The sequence below is a fragment of the Poromitra crassiceps genome, assembly GCF_964638095.1.
Source record: "Poromitra crassiceps genome assembly, chromosome: 2".
NCBI lineage: Eukaryota > Metazoa > Chordata > Actinopteri > Beryciformes > Melamphaidae > Poromitra > Poromitra crassiceps.
The window spans coordinates 42,585,462-42,599,559 of NC_139624.1; the positions used below are offsets into that span (position 1 = coordinate 42,585,462).

Genomic DNA, 14,098 nt, shown 5'->3' on the forward strand with positions numbered 1-14,098 from the left:
CACACACACACACACACACACACACACACACACACACACACACACACACACACACACAGCATCTCACACACACACACACACACACACACACACACACACACACACACACACACACAGCATCTCACACAGACTAGCCCAAATCACTGCACGTGCTCACTTCAGATGTGTAACGAGAAGTTCTGAGTGTGAAAGGGCAAATTGAAACTGAGGGAAAGTTCCAGAGGGGCAACAACATTATCGACTTGGTGTTTGTTTTTTGGACTCAACCAGCAACAAAGCAGATACTCCAGGCTTTGACATTATAATTACTAGCCCTTGTTTTATTCTTAGATTTGCTTGTTTGGTCGATTTCTTGCACATTTTTCTGGCATCGGTGCTTTTGGTATGTTATGGTGCTTTATGAGGAAAACAGTTGAAGCACATGTCTTGCAGCCATTCCATCACTGTAGAAGTGGGCATGTGTGATGAGACATGGACTCCAGCAGTGCATTTTTGGCTGCCCCAAAATGGATGCCATGCCGAGCCTGAGGAAGTAGCGTGGTTTCCATGTGTTTGGTAGTGTGCCGTGCCAGTAGGAGGAAACTGAGAGAAGCTACTCCTGTGGTGTTCACACCGGAATGGCTTTCCTCTCTCTATCACACCTTCTGCTAGCTGTTAGCCCCATAGCGAGTGAAGTACTCACTTTTGGGCACATTCTTTTTCATTAACAGATCCAAGACAGAAATACCATCTGCACATTAAGTTACATCCAAGGGTTTCTATCTAACACTGAAAGTATTTTACATAATTATTTACAGGCATCAGTGTTACTGACATACCAACATTGGCCCTCACTTTTATTATGATGATATTTTCCCAAAAACATTTAAGATTCACTTAATCTCCGAATGTCCAAATAACTATCTGAAACATCAGATAAATACTGTCACATATTTTATGAACGTCTCTTCTTTCATTGGTGAGAGTGAAAAGATGAAAGGAATATTTGAGGTAAATACCTAGAGAATTGATACTGTATATTGAAGTCGGTGGAAACCCTTTTTAGAACTTGCTCTGAAAAAACACATCAGGATGATATATGGATCATGTAACCAGTATAAACCCCCTCCCCCCCATTTTTTATTGCACGCACACACACACACACACACACACACACACACACACACACACACACACACACACACACACACACACACACACGCACAACCCTAGTTACCAAACTATTTATTGTATTTTCTGACTGCAGAAAAGGGAAAATGATGACCCTTCCTCTATTTGTACTATGTTGTAAACGGAGTCCACAGCACAAGAATTTCACACATGATACTTGTACCACAGAGTGACAATAAAAATCTTGAATCTTGAATCTTGAATCTTGTCTTCTAGTGACTACTAGTGGTGTAGATACACACATCGTCCACTAGAGGGCTGTGGTTTATGGCTGTGTTAGTGCGTTGCTATACAGGAGTGGAGAGGACTAGAGTTTTCTCTGTAGGACTTGTGATACAGCATGGATCTCCCACACACACACACACACACACACACACACACAGACACACATGCCGACACAGGGAGCAAAACAAAGACATGTTTAGCAGCACGCACATGTTGCAGGCTGAGCGAGTGGGAGTGAGTGAGAAGTGGCGGTATCTCTCCCTGCTCTCCCCAGTTATCCCTCATTACCATGTGAAAGGCTCCGGCCAGACAGCCTTCTGTGTGTGGGTGTGTGTATCAAGTGTGTGTGCGACCTGCGTGTGTACGTGCATGCGTACCAATGTCCATATAGCTACACTTGTGTAGCCACACTTATTTGTGTGTGTGTGTGTGTGTGGGGGGGGGGGGGGGGGGGGGGTGCTGGTGGGCCTGATGCACCCCCCACCCTTCAACCCCATCTATACTCAGAGGCAGAATGAAGTCTGTCTGGCAGTGAATGTCTATTGTACAGTGCTAATGTGATAGCAGAGATTAGCATTGTAATCCATTTAGCATAGAGCAGCTAATCCACTTTATTACTGTTGAAAAGGAATCAGATAATATTGGCTAGCACCACTGCAGCTGCCTTAATGATTTTTAGACTGCTGCAAAAATTACTTTGTGATATATTAATAATTACTGGTGCTGATAATCAAACTAGGATTAGTCTTTTCATTACAAATCATAAGCATTAGCTTTGGCTCTTCATAGAGGAAATTGGTATCGGTCATGTTTGGTTAGTATCTTAACTATTTCTTCATATTGAGTAATACATAATGCAGTATTAGATCTGTCTCTAAAATGCCCCATGACTATTTTGGAATATTTAGGCTAAATTTCAGCGAGTTTGATATCAGAAGGAATGATATGCTCATATTTGGGCTGTATCACCGAGTGTGTTTTTAGACACTAATAAACCGATCAGTATCAGATTTCTGAAGTTACCAGATTATTTAAGTGATCATCTATCTATCTATCTATCTATCTATCTATCTATCTATCTATCTAAATTTGGCAATATGGACTGTCTGTCTGTTTGTTTCAAGAATTATGGGATTATTGTGTGCATAAACGCACTCACTGACTGCATCATTCAACCATATGACTGTATGCACAGTCACACTACAGCTGCAGCCATCTTAAAAGGCTAATAAATGCTGCAATGTAGCTCCACCTCCTCGAGGAAGAGTTTGGAAAGAGCCACAGTATGAAGGAGGGACAGATGTGCCATGTCTGGATCACAGCAGCAGCCACTGTACCTGTCGACACTGTGATGACGCCTACAGTGAACCTGCTGTGGCGGTCATGTATAAAGACACTGTGATGACGCCTACAGTGAACCTGCTGTGACGGTCATGTATAAAGACACTGTGATGACGCCTACAGTGAACCTGCTGTGGCGATCGTGTATAAACAACTCTGTAAAGTTGCTGTTAAGTGGCTCCATGCAGCATGCCACTTATTGTGAGTCCACTGGTCTTTGATTTAGATCAGGTTTTCTCCCTCGCGTGTCCCCCCCTCCGATCCCAGTGCGACCAAACATGCTGGCGGACATGCTGTGTGCTCCCCGGTGCCTCATTTGTGCTGTTGGTGGTCAGATGGAGGGATAATGCACAGGAGCTGCCCCCTGAAGCCCCTGTGCTCCCTGGTGACCGTGGATCTGCCCCTCCACAAGAAAAGTCTATATTCAGCCTCCGCCGTAGACCGTCTGGCCCGCAAATCCGCCCGGCAATTGTCTCCACCCTTCCCTGATCCGCTGTGGGGGTAAGCCGATAACATACGCGCATGCATGCGGGACACACGCATGCGCGCACTGACACATCCACGCAGCGCCCCAAATTAACTCACCCGATCGGGGAGATTAGATAACCCCACCTGCTGAATCTGGCCCCGGCTCGCGTGGAGGTTTCTTTCTTCCCAGCTCCCTCTCTTCTTTCTTTCTCTCTCCTGCTCTGTTCACCTTCTGTTCCTTTCTTTGCCTCTGACCCCGGTGCAGACAATGGGTCCCAGTGAAAGTGTGTGAGGCTTTGATACGCCAGAGCTGAAGGTCCTTTGAGATCACCATCACTACGCAAGCCAGGCAGGAGACAGAGACCCAGCGAGAGAGAGAGAGAGAGAGAGAGAGAGGATGAGTGAGAGAGGAAGAGCAGGGTGAAATCAGGGTGAGAGAGGGCGCCTGTTAGCAGAAACGACATGTTGTGAAAGTGGAGATGAATGGAAGCAACAGGAGCAGGGCAGGGCTCGAACCGCACTCAGCTTAGGTTTCTTCCTTTACTACACAACAATAGATTGGCGAGCAGAGACAACAAAAAGTTCCATAGATCTATAGTAGAGAAATACAGTAGATTAACCGAACAAAGACGACAGAAGGTCTCTGAGGACCAGCACCTTTTTGCCAAAATGTATAGTACATTATGATATCTTTTGAAAAAAAATGACCTAGAAACAAATTAGGAGGAGGACGCTCAGGAGACCGTAGATTCTGGACAGGCCAATAGAAAGAGATAGTTAATGAGATGCTGACAGAGAAAACATGTTTCATCAGCATATTATAATGAATCGCGAGTGACTCACCTGTCTGCTCGACCATCTGCTTCCTGTCCAATTATCTCCCATTGTCTCTGTGACCTGTGAACCCTGAAGTGCTGAAGAGCACAAAGAACCACCAGGAGTCATCGCAACTTTAACAAGACTTACTTCACACCTGTCCACAGGCCCCACACAGACAGACTGTGTGTGGGTGTGAGTTTGTGTGTGCGTGCGCGTGTCTGCCTATATGTGTGTGTGTGTGTGTGTGTGTGTGTGTGTGTGTGTGTGTGTGTGTGTGTGTGTGTGTGTGTGCGTGCGCGTGCGTGCGTGCGTGTGTGTGTGTGTGTGTGTGTTCCACCGGGTGCTGAAAGTTGCTTGGGTAGCCAGGTAGGTGTCAGAACTGTATGTTACAGGGAAATTACAGCCAGAGGGCCGGATTTAGAAAGGATCATTTGGAGTTTTGTGTGTGCGTGTGTGTGTGTGTGTGCGTGTGTGTGTGTGTGTGTATGCGTGTGCGCGCGCGCGCGTGTGTGTGTGTGTGTGCGTGTAAGACGGTGTGAGCAGATGTTAGGGCACAGCCCACCTGTCCATCCCACCACCAAGTGTGTGTGGGGCCAATTCTATGCACTTTCTGCTGAGTAAACACACCCCGGCACACACACCTTGCCCAGATGCCTAATTACCCTAATTACTGTTGAATGGCAGGAAGTGAGATGGAGAAACATGAGCGCCTCTGATAGAACTCTGATGCACGGCTAAACATGTGAGTCATGCAGTACAGTACATGGGCAAGTGTGCCAATAATAATGTTCAAAAGTACCTTTTTGATAATACCTTTGTTCCTCACTCTTCACTTTGTTATCCTAGACACCACCTTTCTTCTGCTGCCAACTCTCATCTTCATGGCAAACACCTGTCTCCTGTCTCTGTCTCAATGTCTCTTCTATCACCTGTCTCCTGTCTCTGTCTCAATGTCTCTTCTATCACCTGTCTCCTTTATCTGTCTCAATGTCTCTTCTATCACCTGTCTCCTTTCTCTGTCTCAATGTCTCTTCTATCACCTGTCTCCTTTCTCTGTCTCAATGTCTCTTCTATCACCTGTCTCCTTTCTCTGTCTCAATGTCTCTTCTATCACCTGCCTCCTTTCTCTGTCTCAATGTCTCTTCTATCACCTGTCTCCTTTCTCTGTCTCAATGTCTCTTCTATCACCTGTCTCCTTTCTCTGTCTCAATGTCTCTTCTATCACCTGTCTCCTTTCTCTGTCTCAATGTCTCTTCTATCACCTGTCTCCTTTCTCTGTCTCAATGTCTCTTCTATCACCTGCCTCCTTTCTGTCTCAATGTCTCTTCTATCACCTGTCTCCTTTCTCTGTCTCAATGTCTCTTCTATCACCTGTCTCCTTTCTCTGTCTCAATGTCTCTTCTATCACCTGCCTCCTTTCTCTGTCTCAATGTCTCTTCTATCACCTGTCTCCTTTCTCTGTCTCAATGTCTCTTCTATCACCTGTCTCCTTTCTCTGTCTCAATGTCTCTTCTATCACCTGTCTCCTGTCTCTGTCTCAATGTCTCTTCTATCACCTGTCTCCTTTCTCTCTCTCAATGTCTCTTCTATCACCTGTCTCCTTTCTCTGTCTCAATGTCTCTTCTATCACCTGTCTCCTTTCTCTGTCTCAATGTCTCTTCTATCACCTGTCTCCTTTCTCTGTCTCAATGTCTCTTCTATCACCTGTCTCCTTTCTCTGTCTCAATGTCTCTTCTATCACCTGTCTCCTTTCTCTGTCTCAATGTCTCTTCTATCACCTGTCTCCTTTCTCTGTCTCAATGTCTCTTCTATCACCTGTCTCCTTTCTCTGTCTCAATGTCTCTTCTATCACCTGTCTCCTGTCTCTGTCTCAATGTCTCTTCTATCACCTGTCTCCTTTCTCTGTCTCAATGTCTCTTCTATCACCTGTCTCCTTTCTCTGTCTCAATGTCTCTTCTATCACCTGTCTCCTTTCTCTGTCTCAATGTCTCTTCTATCACCTGTCTCCTTTCTCTGTCTCAATGTCTCTTCTATCACCTGTCTCCTTTCTCTGTCTCAATGTCTCTTCTATCACCTGTCTCCTTTCTCTGTCTCAATGTCTCTTCTATCACCTGCCTCCTTTCTCTGTCTCAATGTCTCTTCTATCACCTGTCTCCTTTCTCTGTCTCAATGTCTCTTCTATCACCTGTCTCCTTTCTCTGTCTCAATGTCTCTTCTATCACCTGCCTCCTTTCTCTGTCTTAATGTCTCACTCAGCTATTCTTTGTTCCACTTGGGAGTAGGGCTGGGCAATATATTATATCAATATCATGATATGAGACAGATATCATCTTAGATTTTGGATATCGTGATATCAATCAATCAATTTATATTTATCTAACACCACATCATAACGAGAATTATCTCAAGGCGCTTAACATATAGAGCAGGTATAAGACCAGGCTGTATGGCAGGATGTCAGAGATACGGCAGGTTTCATCCGGCCCGCGAGATGTTTTGGAATATAATTTTTTTTTTTTTTTTTTTTTTATTATTATTATTATTATTAAATTCGCACCCCATTATCATGAACTACGTGTGGCTAATAAGCAAGCTAAGAGTTCATTCGTAAGTTAATTAACCTGCACTACAAGGAAGTATGTCAGTAGGTCATCAGGTGTAAACAAAGCCGCCATGATGCCACGCTGGAATTGAATCACGCATTCGGCTACCTACCAAAAAACAAAGGAATCAACAAGATGCTGTCGAAAAAGAGAAAGGTTGACACGGAATGCAGGCAGTTTGAAGAGAAATGGAAAGAGCAGTATTTCTTTTGTGAAGTAAATGGATAAATGAGTCGAATTGATTTTAGTAAAAAAAAAAATCCGGCCCCCATGAGGTCTCAGTTGAACAAATCCGGCCCTCTACCTAATATGAGTCTGACACCCCTGCTGTATGGCATACTGTAAGTCTTATGCTTTTAAAGGCTGCATTACAGTAAAGTGATGTCATTTTCGGAACTTACTAATCTGTTATATGTAGCTGTTCTCTCATCTGCCTTTACCACTTAGTTATTATATCCAGATTGCTGATGATTATTTATCAAAAATGTCATTGTGTAAATATTTTGTGAAAGCACCAATAGTCAGGGAAGGAACCCTGTTTTGTTTTGTTTTTTTTGTTTTGCATTTTATTTGGATCACAGTCTTGTTTGAATAAAAGTGCTTGTGACATCTCACACTGATTCCTAACCGGACGCAATGCGAAAGAGCGAGCGAGCAAACCTCAGATTGTTTCCGTTTTTCCAACTGAAGGTGCTAACCAGCTCTGTGCATCAACCAGCAGGCTGAGCCATGTGTGCCTCGGTGGAAAAATGGCTGGCAATGGCTCTCTTCTTATGAAGCTTCACGCACACCTCCACCTTCAACATACAGTAGGGCTGTTTTTAGACGCGCGGGTCATCCTGCTTCCCAGTATTGGACATCGCTCTACTTTAGTCTACACTTCGTATAAAATACCGACATATATATTGTGTATCGCCATTCAGCCTAAAAATGCCCAGCGATGATTTTTGGCCGGTATCGCCCAGAGATGAAAGCAGACTTATTAAAGCAGGTGTCACCTGCCTAGCTATACTGTAACTTTGTAACTGTTGAATAAGCCTTGTACCTGTACTATCTGCTGTTGTTGGGGAGGCAGTGGCAGTCTAGTGGGCTTGTGACCAGATGGCTGCTCTCAAACCAGCTGGGAAAATGTGCAGCCCCAGTAGAAGCCTGTGGTTGTACTGGGCAGCCCCAGTAGAAGCCTGTGGTTGTACTCGGCAGCTCCAGTAGAAGCCTGTGGTTGTACTCGGCAGCTCCAGTAGAAGCCTGTGGTTGTACTGGGCAGCCCCAGTAGAAGCCTGTGGTTTACCAGTAGAAGCCTGTGGTTGTACTGGACAGCACCAGTAGAAGCCTGTGGTTGTACTGGACAGCACCAGTAGAAGCCTGTGGTTGTACTGGGCAGCTCCAGTAGAAGCCTGTGGTTGTACTCGGCAGCTCCAGTAGAAGCCTGTGGTTGTACTCGGCAGCTCCAGTAGAAGCCTGTGGTTGTACTGGACAGCACCAGTAGAAGCCTGTGGTTGTACTGGACAGCACCAGTAGAAGCCTGTGGTTGTACTGGGCAGCTCCAGTAGAAGCCTGTGGTTGTACTGGACAGCACCAGTAGAAGCCTGTGGTGGTACTGGGCAGCTCCAGTAGAAGCCTGTGGTTGTACTGGGCAGCACCAGTAGAAGCCTGTGGTTGTACTGGGCAGCACCAGTAGAAGCCTGTGGTTGTACTGGACAGCACCAGTAGAAGCCTGTGGTTGTACTGGACAGCTCCAGTAGAAGCCTGTGGTTGTACTGGGCAGCTCCAGTAGAAGCCTGTGGTTGTACTGGGCAGCACCAGTAGAAGCCTGTGGTTGTACTGGACAGCACCAGTAGAAGCCTGTGGTTGTACTGGACAGCTCCAGTAGAAGCCTGTGGTTGTACTGGACAGCACCAGTAGAAGCCTGTGGTTGTACTGGGCAGCTCCAGTAGAAGCCTGTGGTTGTACCAGTGGAAGCCTGTGGTTGTACTGGGCAGCTCCAGTAGAAGCCTGTGGTTGTACCAGTGGAAGCCTGTGGTTGTACTGGGCAGCTCCAGTAGAAGCCTGTGGTTGTACTGGGCACCGCCCACATGTGAATGTTTTAAACTGTATACATGTGAAGGAGCATGCTCAGTCGACTCTCCCCAGATAAATAAAGATGCAAATAACTGGGTGCTTGTAATGTTGGTGGTCTTGGAATTAAAGTTGTTAATACTGTTGCACTAAGTCAATAAGTCGCTTTGGATAAGAGCTAAAAGTACTCCATAAATGTACTTATTATCATTCATGTATTCTTACTGTACTTATATTATTAATACCTGAGGTGCACTGCACTGTGAGCGCTGTATCTGCAGTGATTAAAAGCACTAGATATATGAAAACAACAACAATCCTCACATGTCTCTGTCTGTCTCGCATGTCTCTGTCTGTCTGTGCAGTGATTAAAAGCACTAGATATATGAAAACAACAACAATCCTCACATGTCTCTGTCTGTCTTCCCAGATCCGTGTGGACGGCTCGTCTCGGGCGCTGCAGTACGAGACGGTGCAGGCTGTGGAGAAGGGACCCATACTCAGAGACATGGCCTTCTCTTCTGACAACCAATACCTCTACGTCATGTCTGAGACCCAGGTCAGAGAGAGAGACACACACACACACACACATGCACGCACATGCACACATGCACGCACGCACACACACACACACACACACACACACACACACACACACACACACACACACACACACACACACACACACACACACACACACACACACACACACACACAGCCATCTCCCCCTCCTGGCTCAGTATATAACTACTGGCATGTATCTTCAGAATCAGAATCACTTTTATTGCCACAATATGCAAATTACATAGGAGGATTTTGTCTCAATATTCAGAGATAAAGAAGTAGGAAATATACCTAAAACATAATCATAACATTGCAAGTGCAATCAAATATATATCCAATATGTACATGAGTGGAGTGTTCAGTGGACATATCAGATGATCTTTTTTCTGATGTCACAGGGTTAAGTCATCACAGAGAAAGAGACATTACAGCCAGGTTAGAGGAGAGAAGAGGATGGATGGGCTGTTGCATGTGTTTGTATAGACACATGCACATATGACAGTGAGGGTAGACTGAGTGAGAAAATGTGTTGAATTATAGGGAGAGAAGAGAGTGTGGTTAGACAGCACTTGTGAGAGCGAGCGCAAACACACACACACACACACGCGCGCGCGCGCACACACACACACACACACACACACACACACACACACACACACACACACACTCCCTCTCTCTCTTAGTACCTTTGATGACATGGAATGTGGAGGGAAATAGCACCACTCTGTGTAATAGACACAGACACAGAGAGACTGTGATCACCTCCATCAGAGGCTAAAACGAGCTAAAATAGCACCATGGAAAGTCCATAACACACCACCGGTACTCACACAAACACACACACGTACACACGCACGTACGTAGGCATGCACACGCACACACACACACACTATGGGGCCCTATCAAAGTCAATATCAAAGGACACATGCACAACAACGTGTGTGTGCCTGTGTGATTAACATAGTAAATGTTGTCACGCGCGCACACGCACTATGACGTGCGCAAACTACATCACGCGTGACAACAAGATGCGTACTGTAGCTACTTACAGCGTGTGCACGTCTGAGACATTTTGTTAAGTGTTCACACACACGCACGTTCGCATTTTTGATACTATGCCATGGGAGGTTTATCTGCATCGCGCACAACAGTCCGCGTACGTGAACGCGTCGCGTAGTTCGCTTCTATTTTATTCTATTTCCATGTTCCATTTTCATCCAGTAGTGCCAGTGACCAAAATATTAGGCTACCCCTGACCAAAATATTACCCACAATCCCTGCGCCCACATTTTACAACATAAATCGCCCATTAATCCTCATAAACAACATTTAAACGTGTAATAATGGATATATGAGTCGGTATAACAGTTGTTGTAATTGTTTTATTTTATTTTATTTGGTGAATGAATGACACCATGTTACAGACACAGACCCGCCAGGATTAGCATAAATAGGTTTCCATATGATTTAAGTTCAACTGACCCCTTGCGGCTAGATGGATAGACGCAAGTTGGTCAACAGTACAGTCCTGACAGCATGAATGATGATTGAATGATAATTATTGTATTTATATGTTCTATCTAATATTTTGGTCACTGGCATGAACTGGATGAACATGGTAATAGAATAAAATAGAAGCGAACTACACCAGGCGTTCACGTACGCGGACTGTTGTGCGCGATGCAGATAAACTTCTGGTGGCGTAGTATAAAAAATGCGAATGCGTGTGTGTGAACGCTTAACAACAACAACGTGCACGTCTGACGTGTAAGTAGCTACAGTACGCATCTTGTTGTCACGCGTGATGTAGTTTGCGCGCGTGTGTGTGCGTGTGTGACAAACATTTTCTATTATCTTCATGTGTGCGTTTATGCATGCGTTCTCGAAAAACGCATAAACATTATGCGTAACATTACGCGTAACATGACGCGTAACATGATGCGTAATGTTACGCGTATTGTTGCGCGTATTGTTTACGCGGGGTGCACCAGTCAGAGCGCGTACACGTGTGCGTGCACGCGTGACCATTACAAGTCAATGGGGAAACTACATGACACGCCAAGCGTTGCTTTGCTACACAGGTGTCAAAGCATGCGTGTGTGACGCGTTCAGTCGATAGCTGCGCATGTTTATTGAGTCGTTTGGATCTCCATACACACACACACACACACACACACACACACACACACTAGGGGTCGACCGATATGGCTTTTTCATGGCCGATACCGATTATCGCGAGTCAAGCAGACCGATAACCGATATTTTGGAACCGATATATATTTGCAGTAAAATAGAAAATCTTGGTGTCAAAATTTTGAATAACACGACCGATTGTTAAAATGCATTTTCTTCAGTTTATCCAACTGCAATATTAATTGAAAATAGTCACACTATTAAAGGCCGGCTTTACCGTGGGGAATATGAATATATATTAATTCTTAAAAAATCTTAAATTTCGAATCCGTTGAAATTTTTGAAATTGCTTGTTCACAGCCAGAGAAAAAAATAAATGAAAAAAAAAAAAAAAAAAAAAAAAAAAAAATTGGGCCAGGTGACGCGTTTCGCGTCGAAACGCGTCACCTGGCCCATTTTTTTTTTTTTTTTTTTTTTTTCGGATTCGAAATTTAAGATTTTTTAAGAATTAATATATATTCATATTCCCCACGGTAAAGCCGGCCTTTAACATTAAGCAAAGTGGTGTGTGTGTGCGTGTGTGCTCAATCTAGTGGAGACTTGGGCATATTATCAAGATAAATCTGTGGACTTATACTTTTAACAAACTAACACCGACTCACTACAGTAACAAGATAATAGAGGGTTTCCCTCCGCTTACACCTGATAACCTCACCCCCAGGCTCTCAAAGGAGAATACTGAAACAAACATGTTCATCCGTGCATCCTCCAAACAAACAGAGTCTGCTGACGAAATGTCTCATCCTCGTTTATTCGGTTCCTTGTTTCATTCCAAACAAACTGAGTCCGCTCCGCTGACGAAATGTCTCATCCTCGTTTATTCGGTTCCTTGTTTCATTCCAAACAGAGTCCGCTCCGCTGACGAAATGTCTCATCCTAGTTTATTCGGTTCCTTGTTCCAGGCAGAGAAGAGAAAAAAAGTCCGCTGCAGCTTGCCCAGACATGCCTGGCTGCCAATGTATTTTTCGGACACGCAGCGCGACAGCACTGCAGGCACCAACGTTACTCAAAGATATATTATGCTATCAATACACAAATAATCTCTGTTATCTTGTTATCGTTATCACTGCAACAAAGTGCATGCGCGCATTTTCAATTAAACTGCTTCATCTCTCTCACTGATAGACAGACCTCTCCACACTTTGCACTGTGCGAGGCAGCGCTTCATACGAATCGCTCATAAGATCGTGGTGTTTTTGCAATGTCAGCGTAGGTAATTATTATGTATATTAACTTATTACAACTTTGGCATGGCAATATCTGCTGCTTTTCCTTAACACAGTGTGACTGTTACAGTGTGACAACAGCCAACTAGTCGAGTCCGCTGCTCTCGCTACAGGCAGCCTCGCTCTGTCCCCCTATACTAGGCTGCGCTGAACAGAGAGCTCTGAGGTGAGGTGTCAAGATTTCATCTCTGAGCCCTCTGATAGGCTATTGCTTGATGTGTAACCAATCAGATAGCGCTGTGGGCGGGACATTGCTCCAGATCACACACAGAGGGAATTACTGTAGGAGAGGATTCTTCCAGGTGCAGCAGCCGCAAATTAGCGCACTTTTTTATTAAATTATGATATCGGCAAACAGCCAATGAAAATGCCGATACAGATAATCGGCAAAATGATGAATATCGGCCATAATAATCGGCCAAACCGATAATCGGTCGACCCCTAACACACACACACACACACACACACACTTACAGCTCACTTTGTTTAGTGCTCACTCTATTTCATATCCCACACACATACACAAACCCATGCATGCCCACTCAAACACATACTCCCAAACATGCACATACAGTACATTAAGTTTTTCACATACTGTACATGCATGTAGCATGTGCCAGATAATATAAGAACCCATTCAAATGTAATATAGCATATTCTTATCTGGTGATGTAATAACAATATGTACTAGTGACATAATTAATAAACAAATAAGAATAAGAACAATGTAATAACATACAGGTTGAGTTGTTAGCCATTGTTATTATTGCATCAATACTTAAAAATGTGATCTCCCTAATAAATCACCATTTTGTAATTATATTATCCCGCATTTGATTACATTGTCAAGTTGTATTATATTTTCAACCCATTAAGGGGTGTATTTAATTACATTTTGGCAAATTATTTTCATGATGTCAGTTGCTACAAAGCTTGTGCACACACACACACACACACACACACACACACACACACACACACACGCGTGTGCATGCACATACAGGGTGATATATTAGTCCACAGCTCAGTGAAACATCCCTTGCTTCAACTGTCAAACAAATCATACAACACACTGCCCCCACCTTGGCACCACAACACACGTAAGTACGCACGCACGCACACGCACACACACACACACACACACACACACACACACACACACACACACACACACACACACACACACACAGACACACACACTTCCCCCACCTTGGCACTCCAACAAAGACAAACACCATCACAGTCAATAACAGAGTAACTGCTCGTGATGTCACAACTGACACCCCCCCCCCCCCCACACACACACACACACACACACACACACACACACACACACACACACACTCATCTATTTCATAGCAGGTGTGATGATAGAGACGGCAGTCTTAAGAGTCCCATTTGTCCCTTTCAGCCATCCTGTGTGCTCTTTGACCC

General features: G+C 44.5%; 1 protein-coding gene across 2 annotated transcripts in view; it reads left to right on the forward strand.

Moving 5' to 3' along the window:
* plxna4 (plexin A4) overlaps positions 1 to 14,098 on the forward strand; it is a gene marked incomplete at both ends in the record, with an annotated part of 489,925 nt that overhangs the window by 243,999 nt on the left and 231,828 nt on the right. For both annotated transcript variants that reach the window (XM_083659977.1, XM_083659976.1), the window contains one exon: positions 9,112 to 9,240. In XM_083659977.1, coding sequence (XP_083516103.1) covers positions 9,112 to 9,240 — 129 coding nt within the window. The remainder of the gene's footprint in view (positions 1 to 9,111; positions 9,241 to 14,098) is intronic.